General features: G+C 40.3%; 1 protein-coding gene across 5 annotated transcripts in view; it reads left to right on the top strand.

The window, feature by feature from the left end:
* Positions 1–20,381, top strand: part of spen (spen family transcriptional repressor) — a 48,726-nt gene that overhangs the window by 1,695 nt on the left and 26,650 nt on the right. For 4 of the 5 annotated variants that reach the window (XM_071348272.1, XM_071348274.1, XM_071348273.1 and 1 more), the window contains exons 2-3: positions 6,408–6,728; positions 13,354–13,947. In XM_071348272.1, coding sequence (XP_071204373.1) covers positions 6,408–6,728; positions 13,354–13,947 — 915 coding nt within the window. The other variant, XM_071348275.1, reaches the window with a different exon arrangement.

Here is a 20,381-nt window from a genome sequence, read left to right as displayed (position 1 = left end):
ATTTGGTTATTGTCTTGACACTGCGCTCTCTAGTTCCTACTGGCTGTCAAAGAAAAAACAGGCCGCCTATCTGTCGAGCTAAGCAGGAGGAGTAGCCTAATTAAAATACGCGATATCCGTATTATTTCTTTCCGTTAGCTGAAGTGCTGCATTTTTAAGTTACAACATTATGGCTGAATGTCCTAAGTGGCGTATTTCTGCCACGGTTTCCAGCTCAGGTTTTGCTATTGAGCCTATAGAGACAGTGTATTCTCATCAGACCATTATGACTGGCAATTTCAGACTGTATTTTGTAGGTTAATCTCAAACGGATGCTCATTTAGGCCTAGTTTCATTGAATTTAATCCTTATTCTTTGATGTTATGTTCAGATGCAAGCATGAATTCTGGTAACCTATCTGCTATTCAAATATTGCGGTGCATTTATGTCATCCTTATGATTTGCATGCATTATATCATAGGAATTTAATATGCATAGACAATTAAAAACATTTGACAATTGATCACAGACATTTTGATTTTGTTTTGAAGATGAGGCATTCATCGAGGTAATGAGTGCGCATGGAAAAACTTTTCGGGTGCTCACTGCTCGTCAAGCAGCTTCTGGTTATATTGTAACAAACAAAGAAGCAGACAGCGTATGCAGGTGCATGACAGCTGAATGTGTGATAGGAGTCATTGAAGATGGGGGACGGCAGAATGAGTAAGCAGTGTGAACGGGTTTCTAAAATGGCGTCGAAGGCTATTCAATGTGGGAACTGGCATACCTTAGAGTCTACACTTATGGGCATTTTCTGGGTGTCTGTCGGACAATAAGCAGAAATAGATAGATGTTCTGTGGTTTTCATTTTCTCCCTGAATATAAAAGTGTTGTATGGAGTAGCCTAAGCTCCCCAAGACGTTGGCAAATAACTCGGATCAGAAATAACATCGTAACTGTAATATTTTGTTACTCCAGTTGTTTTATAGACGCCATAGGCTACAATGGAAATACATTTTAAGGCAATAACCCATTTTAATTATAGGCTATACCCAGGGAAACGATTGAAATCACTTTTTCCTCTGTGAAATAAACTTTAATTTTCCTTACATAAAACAGTTGCACTTTCCGTATTAAAATGTAGAAGCCCATATAGCTAAATTTCTCTTTAGCAAGCCTTATTGGAAGGACCAGTGAAATTATCCCATATTGCGTAATGCATCGGGTTTGCACCCACAAGCAAGAGGAGGGCTCCACAGTGCGACCATTTTCCTCTTAAATGCGCCTTATATATATAGCTTTCAGACCTGATATTTTAATTTAGGAGCACCAGTACGCGCACACGTGCTCCTTGTAACAACAAAATAACTCAGTGTAGAGCCCTGTGTCCTCCTTTTTAACAGAAAATATTCTGAGCACAAAAATATTGAGAATTGTTTACAGGGCGCACGCCATACATCCCCAAGTTTCCCGTTATAAATCAAACCTGTCATAAAAAAAGTGCGCCCGTTAACGAGCATTATAACGCTGCCTGAAACACGCCCATAATTCATATTTTATGGTGACAAAACCAGCCTGTATACTTTGGAAGTATTGGAGTTAGACCAAGACGGTATCTAAAGGAAATGGCAATGGCGAACTTGATGAAAATTTATTTGGAGGTGTTGGCAGAAAGTTTTTTTCCCCCCAGTGAAATTTGCTGTATTCAATTAATCAATCAAATTTATTTATGAAGCCCTTCTTACATCAGCTGATGTCACAAAGTGCTGTACAGAAATCCAGCCTAAAACCCCAAACAGCAAGCAATGCAGGTGTAGAAGCACGATGTCTAGGAAAAACTCCCTAGAAAGGCCGGAACCTAGGAAGAAACCTAGAGAGGAAACAGGCTATGAGGGGCGGCCAGTCCTCTTCTGGCTGTGCCGGGTGGAGATTATAACAGAACATGGCCAAGATGTTCATAGATGACCAGCAGGGTCAAATAATAATCATAATCATCATCATCACAGTGGTTGTAGAGGATGCAACAGGTCAGCACCTCAGGAGTAAATGTCAGTTGGCTTTTCATAGCTGATCATTCATAGTATCTCTACCGTACCTGCTGTCTCTAGAGAGTTGAAACCAGCAGGTCTGAGACAAGGTAGCACGTTCGGTGAACAGGTCAGGGTTCTATAGCCGCAGGCAGAACCGTTGAAACGAGCAGCAGCACAACCAGGTGGACTGGGGGACAGCAAGGAGTCATCAGGCCAGGTAGTGGGGAGAGGGAGAGACACTTAAATTCACAACGGATAAGAAAGGAGAAATACTCCAGATATAACAGACTGACCCTAGCCCCCTGACACAAACTATTGCAGCATAAATACTGATTGCAAATTGTTGTGGACCTGTAAACAAATCGTTTGAATGCAGCAATGTTTGCATTCACTTTTTCCCTAACCTAAATATGCTGCACTGTCTGAGAATTCTGAAACATTGTCCACTTTGAAAAAAAAAGAAAACTACAGTAGACCTAGTTAGTTTGCATTGAAGTGTGTAGGCTACCACTATCTGTTCACCTATTACATTCTACTGTATACTATAAACCGTGATCCCTGCCCGATACATGGAGCAAAAGCTTGAAATTATAATATCCTTTCTAATAGGCCCAATTTTAAATGAGAGATGGACATGGTCATTTGTTGTATGGCTACTTCGGGAATATGAACTCTGCTGTCTCAACTTGGCCAGAAAAGGTGAGGAATTTATTCTGCAATGGTTATGATAAATGTATATGTTTATAAGTTAAATATTGTCTACTCGAGAGATTTGACTTGCCAAGTGTGTGCAAAGCTGTCATCAAGGCAAAAGGTGTCTACTTTGAAGAATCTCAAATATGAAATATATTTAGATTTTACACTTTTATTGGTTACTACATGATTCCATGTGTGTTATTTCATAGTTTTGATGTCTTCACTATTATTCTACCATGTAGAACATAGTAACAATTAAGAAAAACCCTGGAATGAGTAGGTGTCCAAACTTTTGACTGGTACTGTATACTGAACAAGAATATAAATGCAACATGCAACAATTTCAAAGATTTAACTGAGTTACAGTTCATATAAGGAAATCAGTCAATTTTAAATAAATAAATTGGGGCCTACTCTATGGATTTTACATGACTGGGCAGGGGCACAGCCATGGGTGAGTCTGGGAGGGCATAGGCCCACCCACTGGGGAGCCAGGCCCAGCCAATCAGATTTTTTTTTCTACCACAAAAGGACTTTTACAGACAGAAATAACCCTCAGCATTAACTTGAAACGTATAAATGCCAACTTTTGCGTGAAAACAGGCGTACTCATATTTTGGGTAATATTTTGTGCGTACCCAACATTTATAAATGAGGCCCCGGAAGAGCAAACCAGGAAATTTCACGTGTGTATATATGCTGCGTTGTGCAGACCTCATCAGAGTTCCATCTTTGAATAACTTAAAGGGACCTTTTCTCATAACTAGAATACATGATATATTGAATGTATGTACAGGTAACTCCCAAAATACAGGAAACACTTGAGTACATGAGGGATAGGCCTACAAAGTATATTGAATGCAGGTGCTTCCACACAGGTGTGGTTCCTGAGTTAATTGAAACATTTCAACTTTAAAATCTATGACAAACAAAGTTTAACAAACCATACAACTCGATGCACAAGGACTACATTGAACAATTTAAACAGGACATTTCACAAAAACACTTTTAGTGGAAGAACTTTGCAGATGCAAAGTTTGATAACAGAATTAAAGTAAAATCTCCCTCAGTTTATGGGACTAAGTTTTCCAAAAATTCTTAAGTATCTTCTCCGAATTAAGATTCAGAGATGTCTGCAGAACGAATGGGGTGTCAGCTATGACGTGACACCTTGGGTTTCATTATTATTATTTTTGGCTATTGAACTATGGTAGGTGAAGTGGATTCACATCCGGTAACGGAATTACATCATGGGTCTCTGATCTGTATTATACAGAAATGCCTAATTACGGATATGAATATCATTTTCTTACTTCATGGTAACCAAAGGTAGAAATATGCAATATTCTTCTTTTGCATATCTGTCAGGGACGTGTGTAGGTGGCAGGGAAGTCAGGCTCAGGAGAGTCAAACGGAGTGTAAAATGGAGTCTTTTAATAAATGTCCAAGAAACATGCTCCATAACACTAATAAACAAATATGGGTACGAAGACCCGTCGCGCACCTATACAAAAATAAACACTACACTGACAACAAACAATCTCTGACAAAGACATGAGGGGAAACAGAGGGTTAAATACACAACAGGTAATGGATGGGATTGAAAACAGGTGTGTGGGAAGACAAGACAAAACCAATGGAAAATGAAAAAAGGATCGATGATGGCTAGAAGACTGGTGACATCGACCGCCGAGCACCACCCGAACAAGGAGAGGCAACGGCTTCGGCAGAAGTCGTGACAATATCTGGGTATTATTCGACACGCTGGCTATTATTGTAATGAGTTCCGCCCCAAAACAAGAACACATTTGTTTGTTTCAGATTTGGTCTGGTCAGGACCAATCATAGACATCTGTTTCTCAAGTTTGGACATCACAGTAGAGTACATTTAAAGTCTATGTACAGTAAATTGTACTGTACTGAACTCTGCTCTACTGTACTGTTCTCTACGGTGCTGTCCAAACTTGTGAAACATAAATGTCTATGATTGGTTCAGATTTGGTCCGGCCAGGGTGGACTGACCCAAACTACTTTTTGACGTCCAGTGTCGGTTGGTGCTCAGTAGTTGAGGATGCTTGTTACAGTAAATGTAACTAGGATAGGTGTCATGGTAGGTGCCAGTAAGAGCTGGGTGAGGTAACATTTAACTTGAAAGAAGAGAGAGGGCGGCAGAGAGGGAGAGGTTGTCCAGACGGTTTTCACAGTCTTGCTTTGACCACCAGACGACAAAAAGAGAAACAAAACAGTTATGACCTGAACATAACAGTATGCCAGTGGAAGGGAGTACAGTAGCAGGTGACCCAACTGTGGTTTGTCTCTAGTATGATTTCCCATTGTAGCCAATTAAATTGCAGTAATTCCGTTACTGATTTGGTAACAATTCTGAGTTTCAATCACTTAATATTTAATAAACTTGATATCAGTAAAATCATTATAACTAATTGGCAGGTCTACCTTTACATGTTGCTTCTATGAACTTTCATTATCCTCCCTCATGAGGGAGAGAAATTAGAAAATATCTTAAAGATATGTGCACAAGGCGATGTTTCTTAAATTTACAGAAGGCAAATAATTTCTCAAACTAAATAGAAGTGTTGATATTAGTTGTCAGGGGTCTTCAACATTTATTGTGTTTTGGTGTATTTCTAATACCTTAAGACTTTTTCTGGTAGGTGTATTCTAAGACCCTTTTTCTATCTGTTTGACCAGAAATTAAAACTGTTGCTTATACCTAATTATTAGGATGGAAAATGGTTGTTATATAACAAATTATATATATTTTTAAAACATACTCTTAGCTTTAATTTGACCTTCTCCTATGAACTTCACATGTTAGTGCTCATGGGTCAAACTCATTCCATGGAGGGCCTAGTGTCTGCGGGTTTTGGGGTTTTCCTTTCAATTAAGACATAGACAACCAGGTTAGGGAAGTTCCTTACTAATTAGGGACCTTATTTCATCAAACAAGTACAAGGGAGGAGTAGAAACCCGCAGACACTCGGCCCTCCGTGGAATTACTTTTAGAAGTGTTTTAGATGGAAATGCCCTTAAGCAATTAACATACCATCATGTATAAAAATGACCAGTTGCCCATTACTTTGGCTACCATGGCTAGAAGAAAACATCTGTGACTTTGAAAGAGGGCCTCGAAGGAGCATAGGAAGTTTAAACTACGTGTGTTTGTCACCAGATCTCAAAGCAAATGAACACTTATGGGAGATTCTGGAGTGGTGCCTGAGACTGTGTTTTCTACCACCATCAACAAAATACCAACTGATGGAATTTCTAATGGAAGAATGTTGTCGCATCCCTCCAATAGAGTTGCAGACACTTGTAAAATCTATGCCAAGGCACATTGAAGCTGTTCTGGTGGCCCGACATCCTATTTAGACACTTTATGTTGGTGTTTCCTTTATTTTGGCAGTTACCTGTGTATCATGCTATGTGCCAAGATTTGTAGTTGCTTGGTTACTGTTGCCTGGTGAGGTTGGGAAATGATAGTGGCCAAATAAATATTTTGTAAGGACACCCCTTTGTGGACCCCCCCCTGCACGCACATACACACCTTGACTCAATTTGATAAAATGCATAGGTCTACTTTACCTATTGACTTGTTTCCATTTCCAATAAAACATTCCAATTGGTATACAACTTAAATCAATAAATAAACAATTTTCTTTTCATTCTCCATTTCCTCCCTAGATATGGACGGGTGGAGAGTGTCAAGGTCCTTCCAAAGCGGGGTTCAGAAGGTGGAGTCGCAGCCTTTGTGGATTTTGTGGACATTAAAAGTGCTCAGAAGGCACATAAATCAATCAACAAGATGGGGGACAGAGACCTGCGCACTGATTACAATGAGCCAGGCACAATCCCTAGTGCTGTGAGAGGGCTGGACGATAGCCTGTCCTTAGGCTCTCGTGGACGGGATGTTTCAGGGTTCATAAGGGCGGCAGGGGGCCCGGTGTATGGGCCCCCTGCATCTCTCCACAGCAGAGAGGGACGCTATGAACGCAGACTAGACGGGTAAGTGGACAAAGTTTCTCTGAAGGCAGGGGGAACTTGGTTTCTGATAACTCCTTACCCCCAAGCATTTTTCCATCTATTAATTTATAAGCAGGTTCATAAACAGGAATAAATCTGTAGGCATCCCTTCTAAAGTCCTCAGAGTTGCCATCGCTCATGGATTGATATGGTAGACACCAAGCTATACTGTAAATGAGCATGTATGTACATTATGCACACAATTGTACTTCTATGTGTGTGGTAAATAGCGTATTGGCTGTTGGAGATTATCTTTGTGAGCTTAAACATTCCTGTGAGGTGGATATCCCATTTGCGGAGAGTACGGGGCATATTGGATATCGTAACATTCCTGGGATTAATGGATGCTGGAGAGAGTTTGTTCCAGCGGCCTTCCCTGGGATCTCCCTGATCTGGAGTACCGTGCCCTCCTTGGTGGATTAATGGGTCACCCTATTTTCGTATAACAACCAAGAATACATATTTACACTTTAAGATGCATTAACTAGTTTTTGGATTAATAGAAATTGGGTTCTCGATCATTCTGCAACCCTTCCAGTGGTGTTTTCAAGTGCAGCACTTTCCTTGTGGTCCGGAGTCATGTGGATAACCAAACCCGGATATGTATTCCCCTATTGGATTAAAACTGGCCAATCACGAAAGGATATTCTATCATCTATCTACCATAAAGGTATGGGTTTTACGGTTTTGTGATGAGATTGTTTGATATCAGGGTTTAACAATTAAATCCTGGGAGACCCCAACTGTTGATCAACTTTGTAGAGAAACGACAGAAAGGGTGAGCAAATTATGCACTTTTTTTATCCAAACAAATCTTTGTTGGTGGTTCAAGTAATTTGTTATATTTTTGCTCTTGAAAGAGTGAGACTTTCCAATGGATATAGGGGGAAGCATTAAACAGAATCACGTAATAGAGGATTGGATTATTTTGGAACCATACAAATCAATACAATTACATGGAAATATGGGGCTGAAGAACATGGTACTGGATGTCAGTGGAGATACCTGCCTTCTGTCAGTGGATTACCTCCCTTCTGAATGTGGAACTACATCTGTCCATCCTTGGATACAATTATTCTCAGAATCAGAAAAGACAACATCCTGTCAACATCAAATAATTAGCCTACTGCCTTGCAGGCAACTGTACCTATGAGGGAGAATCATGGAGTTTAAGACATGGATTACTACTGACAAATAAACTGTGTTATTACAAGATAATTTTTGCTTCAATGGATCTAGTTGGACAATTGTTCAATTTTGCACATAGAATGTGGCGGACTATTAAAGATGAAATACTTTTTTCCCACTAGTTGTGTGCCATGATGTTCCAGACTCATTGCTCATGGGGAATCAATAGAGCACTGTTTACACAAGCTGGACAATTGGATATCATTTATTGATTTGACTGGATTATGTTGCCTATTTTCCATGAACATTTAAACATTTATGTAACCTTTTTTGAAAGAATAGTTTAGTCTGACTTCCTATGACTATTTCCACCACAGCAAAATCTTGTTACAATTGGATTAGATTTTTGGATTAGTTGATATTCCAGCCCCTCAAAGCAAGTGACGATTCCCGCCATACTGATGAGGATGACTATTTTGAACATAAACCTGCCCGGAATATATAATTTTTTTTTTAAATATAATTTTTTATACCAACCCTACAGTTTTCCTTTTTGCTCACAAAGTTCTGTCTCCCTAGATTGTATTTGGAATTGTAGGTCGGGTTACCGCTGTCTCAAAAGGTTGGTTTGTCCTGCCTTGTGTATTTTAGCTGTTCTCTCTAACCCCTAGTTTGAACCCCTGTCTCTCTCCATATTTCCTACTAACAGAAATGGCTGTTAAACTGACTGTTTAATTGCTTGTTGTTGTTATTTGCAGATGATGTACCTTTTCCCGGCTGTCCCCCTCACCCTGAACCTACTCGACCCACTTCCCAGCTCCTAATCCCCTAGTCAATAGTACCTTGTTACTTAGGCATTTTTCACATTAAATGAAATGAGAGTGATACATTGACACAGGCCAAATGTTCTAAACAGAGGGATGCACCTCGAATGTTTTTTTTAAACCATGAACAATTACATCATATTTAATAGTTGCGTTAGTTAACAAAAATAAGATTAGATTCAACCTAATTTGAATTGCTACTGTATATTACATTTCACTGTCAGATTTGTCATGACTAAAGGGTTTATGACAATGTTTAGAAGGCTTTGGCAGTCTCTTGTTTTGCCAGTGGCTGAACCTTTTTCTTCTGAGCCAAAGAGTAGGATTTCTCCAGGAACAGATGAACTTGTGCATACCATTTTCATGTCTCCGTGTCCAGTATGACAGAAGTTAGAGGTAGTTTTGCGAGCCAATGCTAACTAGTGTTACCCATAGCCCAATGACTGGAAGTCTATCTGCTAGCATTCTTTGCCCAAGATTATCACAAGACATGAACAAAATGCTTCAGTGATTTGTATTTTCCTTAATCTTTCTGAAGAGGCAAAGCGGGAATGCCTCTGTCTGTTTGTTTACCACTTTGTGTAGCTGTTAGGGATAAGGCTAATGATAACCGTCTTCTGGTAGATGGAAAAGCTTTCCAAAAAACCTTCTCAATTAAATGTTAACTACAAAGTAGCCTATGCCTGCCTGGTAGAATTACATGATTGTTTGCATCAATCCAGTGGCAATTTTTTTTTGCTTTTAGCAAACTCTGTAATAACGTGCACTACAGAAACACCCCAAACCAAACAAGTGTCTTGCTGGTGCAGACTTGAATTAAAGGGTATCTACACCCCAAATTTCTTTGATTTTTCCCAGACCTCAAAAGTGGTCTCCTGATGTCGTTTGAGCGTTGTTGTGGACTTTGAACATCCAATTTTGTTATTATTATTTTAAAGGGATTTCTAAAGAGAACCTGAAAAAACTAAATGGAATTTGGGGGGGAAAATCAATAGAATTACGCAATAAATAAAACAGATTTTATAGGGCCCTTCAATAGGCGTGGTTTTGAAACTTATCATTAAACTTCCATCATACTCATCACTGTATTCAGAAAGGAAGTTATGGTAAAGGTATATTTTACAGATGGCTTATGTACCAGGTAGTTATTTTAAATTACATTTTAAATTGTATAGTAGTTATAATTTGGTTTCTTTGAGATTCATGGACTTAAGTGTCACTATGTACCATTTAGTACCAGGCTGTTACCAATTGTTTTATTCTTTCAGGTGCAAAAAGTACTAGAAAGACAGTATCCATTGTTACCACAGTTTTTTTTTTTAGGTAGCATCTTAAACCAGGCTGTATAAAGTGTTACCGAAGTTAGATCCTGCACCTTCTAAACTGCATCTCAATAAGTCTGATTCATCTCATACGTATGAAAAGGGTAACTAATCATCTAACATGCTGGCCACACCGCTCGTGTCACGTGCGCGAGTATTACAAAATAAATGTACACATACATGTTATTCAATCATTGCACCAACACTGCTCGCGCGCATCAACGAGTGTCTGCGTAGCCAGGCACTGAAATGGAACTTGCTTCTATTTGTGACGCGTGACGCGCTGCAAGTCCTGCTTCTCCCATCTTCTCATTGGTTTTTAGGAGCAAATATCTACACGGGTGATTGAAAGATAAGCTGAGGTTCACACTCCAGTCCAGTTGGTGGCGGTAATGCACCTTAAAGTTGGTTGCCAACCGCCATATAAAGTCCAAAGAAGAAGCCAGAAGGAGGAGAGATTACTAGAAACAAACTCGGTTTACCCTTTTATCTGTGGATTAATTGTCGGTGTAGAGGACCTTGTGCATTTCAGGTAAAATAACAACCCAATGTTTATATCCCAGGACAAATTAGTTAGCACCAGCAAGTTAGCTTGCTGAATGCTTTTCGACTTGTCCCCAAATTAATATAGTTGGTTCAGAGTTCATTTTGATAATTCAACCTGCGTGTCCTGATCGTGTCTGGTGTGGGTGGACAAAATCAACATGCGCGCGGTCTGGTCAGCATGTTAGTGTGATTCTTACATTGTACTCTCAGTGGAGACGACCTGTTTTGTGTTCAATTTTTAAGTAGGCATGCCATTTGCTATTTATTCCTCCCCCTTAATTCTAATATTTGTTGATAAATCGCCACCTCGTTAACTCACACATTTTTGATAGACCCTAACTGCCTCTTTATTGAAGTGGTGGTGTACCTCCTATAAGAACATAAATTAGTATAATTGTTTTCATCAGCAGAGCAGAGCATATGATTCAATTTCAGTGTACATAAAATCTTTAAAATTGGAATGTTGTTTGTACTGTTTTAGGCATTCCGACAGATGAAGGCTCTCGCACCTTGACAAACTACCAGTTAGGAGGTCTGGTGATCTTTTTTTTTTTTTTTTTTTTTTTTTTGTAGTTTATCCTGCAAGATAACTTGCTATCTAATCTTAAGAAACTGCTGCATTTTTGTAATGATTCCAGTAATTGAATATGGATCAGTGCAGTATCTTTCTAGCTATTCCCTAAAAGCTAAAATAACTAGTTGTGCAATAACATTATGATCTTATTTGCACAATACAGTGAAAACCCTCAAAATAATCGCAATTATACAGTTATCATAATATCAAAATCTTATTCTGGACATCCCTAATGGCAATCTCAGTATATTATTATTATTATTATTATTATTGAGCTTTTGTCAAAGAATCCTCCATTTGCAGCATTTTCAGTCTTGCAGACCTTTGGCATTCTAGTTGTTGAGGTAATCTGAAGAGATTTCACCCCATGCTTCCTGAAGCACCTCCCACAAATTGGATTCGCTTGATGGGCACTAGTTATGTACCATATGGTCAAGCTGCTTCCACAACAGCTCAGTAGGGTTGAGATCTGGTGACTGTGCTGGCCACTCCATTATAGACAGTATACCAGCTAACTGCTTCTTCCCTAAATAGTTATTGCATAGTTTGGAGTTGTGCTTTGTGTCATTGTTCTGTTGTAGGAGGAAATTGGCTTCAATTAAGCAACGTCCACATGGCATTGCAAAATGGAGTGATGGCCTTCTTCAAGATCCCACTGTACAAATCTCTCACTTTACCATGCTTGACAGATGGCGTCAAGCACTCCTCCAGCATCTCTTTATTTTTTTCTGCGTCTCACAAATGTTCTTTGTGATCTGAACACCTCAAACTTAGATTTGTCTCTCCCTTGTCTGTGTGCTTTTGCCCATCTATCTTTTCTTTTTTATTGGCCAGTCTGAGATATGGCTCTTCACTGTTGATGTTGAGACTGGTGTTTTGCGGGTACTATTTAATGAAGCTGCCAGTTGAGGACTTGTGCGGTGTCTGTTTCTCAAACTAGACACTCTAATGTACTTGTCCTCTTGCGCTGTTGTGCACCGGGGCCTCCCACTCCTCTTTCTATTCTGGTTAGAGCCAGTTTGCGCGGTTCTGTGAAAGGAGTAGTACACAGCATTGTACGAGATCTTCAGTTTGTTGGCAATTTTTGCATGGAATAGCCTTAATTTCTCAGAACAAGAATAGACTGACGAGTTTCAGAAGAGGTCTTTGTTTCTGGCCATTTTGAGCCTAGAATCGAACCCACAAATGCTGACGCTACAGATACTCAACAAGTCAAAAGAAGGCCCGTTTTATGGCTTCTTTAATCAGAACAACAGTTTTCAGCAGTGCTAACATAATTGCAAAAGGGTTTTCTAATGATCAATTAGCTAATCCAAGTTGATCATTTCAAAAGGCTAACACAACGTGCCATTGGAACACCGGAGGGATGGTTGCTGATATTGGGCCTCTGTACGCCTATGTAGATATTCCATAAAAAATCTGCCGTTTCCAGCTACAATAGTCATTTACACCGTTAACAATGTCAACACTGTATTTCTGATACATTTTGTTATTTTAATGGACAAAAAATGAAATTTCCTTAATTTGTAAGTGACCCCAAACTTTTGAACTGTAGTGTATATATTTTTTGCGTTTAGGTTTTAGCATTAAATCCATTGTGAAGGCCCCAGACTCTTGTTTTTCCAGATCAGGGTGTGCTCTATATTATGGGCCATAAATATATCAACTAATTTATTTTCTTTCTGCTTTTCAGTCGAGTACATGTAATACGGTGTCTAAAATATCTACTCCTTTTTATTTAGGTTCTTACCAGTTTTCAATACATTTTCCAAATCAGAAGATTTGGATGTTCATCAAAATACTAGAATAAAATTCAAACAAGTGAAAGATTTGATATAAATTGCAATGCCTAGTTAGTAGCAGTTAAACATTTTCATTTAGATAATCTGAAAGTATCTAGACAAATATAGGTGACAAATTCTGCAACAAATAATGAGAACATTAGAACATTTTACAAATATTTTAAATTAAATATCTTGCTAATGTAAAGTATGATATGCCAATTGAAATGTTTACTGTATACCGTTTCAAACATATACCCCATTTGAACACTCAACTTGACTGCTGTTTTAGTTATTTGATAACCTGATATACTTTTATTTACCACCGTGTGAAGCTCAACTAGTTTTGTAATTAGTGTCAAAAAGCATAATGTGTATCTCTTTCTTTCTCTCTCGCCATTTTCTCCTTCCATCCCTATCCCTGTCACTCAGGACTGCTGAAAGTCGGGATCGAGCGTATGATCACAGTGCCTATGGTCATCACGAGCGTGCTAGCAGCAGCTTTGACCGGCAGCGTCACTACGACACAGACTATTACCGAGATACCAGGGAGAGAACGCTTAACTCTGGGACTGGAACTGCCTGTGGAGGTGGTGGGGCTGTCTCTGCAGGGATCGGTGGAGGGGTTGTAGGTGCTGGCGTCAGTGGAACAGGTGGAGGGGCTGTGGCTGGAGGAAGTGGAGGATCTTCATCGGTTGGTGTGGGATACTATCGTTCACATAGCCGGAGCCCAAGCCACTTTGATACACCAGAACCTCGATATGAGCCTCGTGCCAGAGAACCATTTATACTGGCCAGCGTAGTTCACAGGGATTTGTACCAAGAAGAGGGAGGTCGGCGTAGAGATCGGTCTTACCACGACAGTCGCAGCCGATCTCCACACTCTACACATTCACGTAACCCCTCTCCACAAAGGTTGTCGACTCAGGCATCCCGGCCTCCACGCTCCCACAGTGGCTCTGGCTCTCGCAGCCGTTCCTCCAGTTCCGACTCAGTCAGCAGTACCAGCAGCAGCACCAGTGGCAGGTAGGTAGAGCGAGTGCTCATTAGTTTCACTTTCATGCATTCTGTCCCCTGCAGTTATCACATGGTGTCTCTGTGCCCATCTTTCTGCTTTACAACTTGCTCAATGAAATAATAAACCTAAAATGTTTCTTAAACAAGAAGCATAGTTAGCCACCAAAATGTTGTACTTAGCCACCCACATTCAAAGTTATGTTAACCTCAAAATGCAACCTAAACTCAGCAAAAAAAGAAACATCCTTTCACTGTCAACTGCATTTATTTTCAACAAACTTAACATGTGTACATATTTGTATGAACATAACAAGATTCAACAACTGAGACATTAAACTGAACAAGTTCCACAGATGTGACTAACAGAAATGGAATAATGTGTCCCGGGAACAAAGGGGAGGTCAAAATCAAAAGTAACAGTCAGTATATGGTGTGGCCACCAGCTGCATTAAGTACTGCAGTGCATCTCCACCTCATGGACTGCACCAGGCTTTCCAGTTCTTGCTGTGAGATGTTACCCCACTCTTCCACCAAGGCACCTGCAAGTTCCCGGACATTTCTGGGGGGACCCTCACCCTCCAATCCAACAGGTCCCAGATGTCCTCAATGGGATTGAGATCCGGGCTCTTCGCTGGCCATGGCAGAACACTGACATCCCTGTCTTTCAGGAAATCACGCACAGAACGAGCAGTATGTCTGGTGGCATTGTCATGCTGGAGGGTCATGTCAGGATGAGCCTGCAGGAAGGGTACCACATGGAGGAGGACGTCTTCCCTGTAAACGCACAGCTTTGAGATTGCCTGCAATGACAACAAGCTCAGTACGATGATGCTGTGACACACCGACCCAGACCATGACTGACCCTCCACCTCCAAATCGATCCCGCTCCAGAGTACAGGCCTCGGTGTAACGCTCATTCCTTCGACGATAAACGCAAATCTGACCATCACCCCTGGTGAGACAAATCCGTGACTCGTCAGTGAAGAGCACTTTTTGCTAGTTCTGTCTGGTCCAGCGACGGTGGGTTTGTGCCCATAGGCGACGTTGTTGCCGGTGATGTCTGGAGAGGACCTGTCTTACAACATGCCTACAAACCCTCAGTCCAGCCTCTCTCAGCCTATTGCGGACAGTCTGAGCACTGATGAAGGGATTGTGCGTTCCTGGTGTAACTCGGGCAGTTGTTGTTGCCGTCCTGTACCAGTCCCGCCAGTCTGATGCTCAGATGTACCGATCCTGTGCAGGTGTTGTTACACGTGGTCTGCCACTGCGAGGACAATCAGCTGTCCATCCTGTCTCCCTGTAGCGCTGTCTTAGGCGTCTCACAGTACGAACATTGCAATTTATTGCCTTGGCCACATCTGTAGTCCTCATGCCTCCTTGCAGCATGCCTAAGGCACGTTCACGCAGATGAGCAGGGACCCTGGGCATCTTTCCTTTGGTCTTTTCAGAGTTAATAGAAAGGCTTCTTTAGTGTCCTAAGTTTTCATGACTGTGACCTTAATTGCCTACCGTCTGTAAGCTGTTAGTGTCTTAACGACCGTTCCACAGGTGCATGTTCATTAATTGTTTATGGTTCATTGAACTAGCATGGGAAACAGTGTTTACCCCCTTTACAATGAAGATCTGTGAAGTTATTTGGATTATTACGAATTATCTTTGAATTATCTTTTTTTATGCTGAGTTTAGTTATGGGTGATTCCTTATGAAACTAGAACAGAACAAGACCATAATTTTTTTTTGATTTTCATAAAATGTGATCTATAGAAGGGTCCTTTAGAGAGAGGATTGTTTACATATATTTGACATTTGTATCTTAAAGCATAATTGAGACATTCATTTAAGTAGGAATATTTGTGCCATTTTGGCCTTACCAAGGCCTCCTTTATGACTTCATCGGTATCTGTAAAAGCTACAAGCAAAAGTTGGTGTCATATGAATCGTTACAGCTTATACTGCATTATGAGTAGTATTTTGATTTCAATAACCATTTTCTTACATTAATGAATTAATATATAAAACTTGAATTGAAATTAAACAATTTGATTTGTCAATTTGTTTAAAAAAAGTTTTTTTACATAATATATTCTAATGGCATATCAAAGTTCCCGAGTGGGCCGAAATTGGCATAGTAGACAATCACAGCCCTCCTTTTACACCTGCACATCCTGCAAATCACTAGCAGAGGGTGACAATTTTTAATCAATTTTTACATTCACTCTGTTGGCAATGCTTAAAAATTGGATCATAACTTTAAAGGTAGAGATCCCACTCTGGAACTTTTACATGCGCGTAGAGTATATTATGTTCGACAATATATAGAAAAACTACCCAAATCAAAATGGTATATTTTCAATATTCATAAATTTTTAAGAAATGTGCTATTGAAATGTGCAAACTCAAAAAAAAGTTCTGGGACACTGAAGTCCATGGAGAATAAGAGCACCTCCTCCCAGCTGCCCAGTGCACTGAGGCTAGGAAACACTGTCACCACCGATAAATCCACTATAATTGATAATTTCAAGAAGCATTTTTCTACGGCTGGCCATGCTTTCCACCTGGCTACCCCTACCCTGGTCAACTGCCCGGCACCGCTCGCCCAAGCCTCCACCATTTCTCCGTCACCCAAATCCAGATAGCTGATGTTCTGAAAGAGCTGCAAAATTTCGACTCCTACAAATCAACCGGGCTAGACAATCTGGACCCTCTCTTTCTAAAATGATCAGCCGAAATTGTTGCAACCCCTATTACTAGCCTGTTCAACCTCTCTTTCGTATCGTCTGAGATCCCCAAAGATTGGAAAGCTGCCGCGGTCATCACCCTCTTCAAAGGAGGAGACACTCTAGACCCAAACTGCTACAGACCTGTATCTATACTACCCTGCCTTTCTAAGGTCTTCGAAAGCCAAGTTAAACAGATTACCAACCATTTCGAATCCCACTGTACCTTCTCCGCTATGCAATCTGATTTCAGAGCTGGTCATGGGTGCATCTCAGCCACACTCAAGGTCCTAAACGATATCATAACCGCCATCGATAAGAGACATTACTGTGCAGCCGTATTCATCGACCTGGCCAAGGCTTTCGACTCTGTCAATCACCGCATTCTTATCGGCAGACTAAACAGTCTTGGTTTCTCAAATGACTGCCTCGCCTGGTTCACCAACTACTTCTCTGATAGAGTTCAGTGTGTCAAATCGGAGGGCCTGTTGTCCAATCCTCTGACAGTCTCTATGGGGGTGCCACAGGGTTCAATTCTCGGGCCGACTCCTCTCTGTATACATCAATGAGGTTGCTCTTGCTGCTGGTGATTCTCTGTGGCTGGCTCCAGGTCATCTACAACTCTCTGCTAGGTAAAGCCCCGCCTTATCTCAGCTCACTGGTCACCATAGCAGCACCCACCCGTAGCACGCGCTCCAGCAGGTATACTTCACTGGTCACCCCCAAAGCCAATTCCTCCTTCGGACGCCTTTCCTTCCAGTTCTCTGCTGCCAATGACTGGAACGAACTGCAAAAATCACTGAAGCTCGAGACTCATATCTCCCTCACTAGCTTTAAGCTCCAGCTGTCAGAGTAGCTCACAGTTCACTGCACCTGTACATAGCCCATCCAACTACCTCATCCCCATACTATATGTATTTATTTGTCTTGCTCCTTTGCACCCCAGTATCTCTACTTGCACATTCATCTTCTGCACATCAATCACTCCAGTGTCTAATTGGTATGTTGTAATTACTTCGCCATGGTGGCCTATTTATTGCCTTACCTCCCTTATCTTACCTCATTTGCACACATTGTATATAGATTTTCTTCAACTGTATTATTGACTGTATGTTTTGTTTATTCCATGTGTAACTATGTTGTATCTGTCGAACTGCTTTGCTTTATTCTTGGCCAGGTCGCAGTTGTAAATGAGAACTTGTTCTCAACTAGTCTACCTGGTTATTAAATAAAGGTGGGGGGAAAAATCCCTTGGAGGTTAAAGGGATACTTCAGGATTTTGGCTATGAGGACCTTTATCTACTTCCCCAGAGTCAGATGAACTTGTGGATACCATTTTTATGTGTATTGTGCAGATAGAAGGAAGTTGCTCACTAGCACTAGGGCAAATGCTCACTAGCACTAGGGCAAATGCTCACTAGCGCTAGGGCAAATGCTAACTCGCGCTGGCGCAATGACTGGAAGTCTATAGTATCTGCTAGCATGAAACTACCTCCAACTTCCTTCATACTGGATGCAGAGACATATAGATGGTATACATAAATTCATTTTACTCTGTGGAAGTAGATTAAGGGCCTAATTTGCCAAAATCCCGAAGTATTCCTTTAAGATACAAATGTAAAAAAAGATGTTAACAATCCTTCCTCCAAAGGACCCTTCTATAGATAAAATTTGGTGAAAATTCCCAAAATCAAGGTGTTTTGTTCTAGAGTTGTGAGGAATCACCCTTATGTAATGCTTTATGATAACCAATTGTTATTAAAAGTATGCCCCTCCAAGAACTTAAAGGGCTAGCTTATTCATCTTGCTTGTGCCATATGATTTGAATGCACTCAACTCAAATTGATAATAGTTTAAGCGCCTCTGGCTCACAAACTTCTGAGTGAAATTAAAGCTAGTTAGCGTTATTAGCATCAGAACTCCTGTTCAGTGTGCACCAACTTGGCTTTGATGAATGTAATGCAATGAACTCAATAGTAGAAAATGGTTCTAATTTGTTTAAAAAAAAAATTAACAATACTATTTCTACTTTTGCTTATTCGGTGTGAATCTCTCAGACCCACAGAATTCCTTAAAAGATTTGGGTGTGAAATGCTAAAACAAGGGTATTCAAATCTTACCCTGGGAGGTCCGGAGTACTGCTGGTTTTCTGTTCTACCTGATAATTATTGCATCCACCTGCTGTCCCATGTCTAAATCAGTCCCTGATTAGAGGTGACGAATTAAAAAGCTGTGGAACTGGCTTCGAGGTCCAGCTTTGAATTTGAGGGGACTAGAATTTAAAGCCCCACTATCTTGAGCCGAAGTAACTCCTTGGAAATCTGGTATAAATGTGACGACAAATTCCAACAACCGGCTTCAAAAAGTAAATTGCTATGGTATGACAGTGAAAATATGCAAGAATAAGTAGGTTCTATAATTTAAGCAGTTTCATTGGTTATTTGAGAGCATTGCGATCTGACACAACAGACTGTGCAGTTTGACATGCTTGGTGGTTTCAGGAAGAAATGCTACAGGGAATTTTTGGAGACTGCTGGTGTATTTTCTCACTGCCCACCTCTGTGTATGGGTAATGCCCCCCCCCCCCCCTCCCTCCGTGAGATCCAGTTAGAACTGGAAATTTCTAACCACTGCTGGCTCCTTGCCCACTACCACAGGCCAGGCTCCATAAGCAGCACTTATGGGAGTGTCTGAGGGAAGGAGGAGGAGCAGAGGCAAACAAATAGCAGAGGGAAGGCTGGAAAATTGAGAAGGGCATGAGAATAGTGGGGTGTACTACTAAAGGGATGCACGGCTTATGAAATGTCTATTGCAAGTTTAGCAAAGCAAAATAAATTACCATCTCACAAGAGATTGAAATGGAATGGTAGAACTGTACAATGAAAATACGAAAGTAATTGTTTTATTTTTATTACATTTGAGAATTGCGGCTCATATTTATTTTCTAAAACATTTCCTTTTTTTTGCTCCCTTTCTGTTACTTCTGTTATAAAATATATTATTCCATCTAACAACACAAGCAGTATAATTTCAAAATTGCTCTCTATTTGCTCTACAAAAGCCAGTGTCTTTCCGTTTTGTCATCTACCTGTGAGTCATTTGTTTTCTAAAATTGGAATCTATGCACTTGTGATCTATTGTAGTTCTCAGCTGCTCTCAAACCTTGGTTGTTAGTCATGGTGATTTGATTCAAATCCATATGGGCACGATCTGCTGAATGCACTCATGGATAACTCATATATTCACCAACACGGGGAACAGATGTACAGAATATTCTGCTTCAACATATAAATAGAAATAAACAATCTCAACAGATTTGATTCCATTTGTATGAATTGTGAGAACAGTGCCACTCAAAGACAGGTAATGGTATTACATATTCCTTTATGCTAGGGTAACCTTCATTATTTCCAACTTCATATAGAAGTTTGTTCAACATGATTGTTGTTGAGTGTACTGGGTGATTCTCACAAAACTGGCACTTGCCAAAAAATGTTTTACCCCAAAAATTTATTCTACACCATAATTCCTCTTGGATCAATAAGATTAGCATCTGTAGTTATCTATTTCATAATTGTTATGTTTATTGATCAGATATTATGCATTTAACCACAATTTCCACAACTATCAATACAAACACTCTCATTACCACAACAGTTGTCGAAGTCCAAAAAAGTGGGAAACAAATCTATTTGTAATATTTAACATTGCTCACCTAATGAAAAG

This window comes from Salvelinus alpinus, chromosome 17 (genome assembly GCF_045679555.1).
Source record: "Salvelinus alpinus chromosome 17, SLU_Salpinus.1, whole genome shotgun sequence".
NCBI lineage: Eukaryota > Metazoa > Chordata > Actinopteri > Salmoniformes > Salmonidae > Salvelinus > Salvelinus alpinus.
This window is presented reverse-complemented; position numbering and strand designations above follow the sequence as displayed.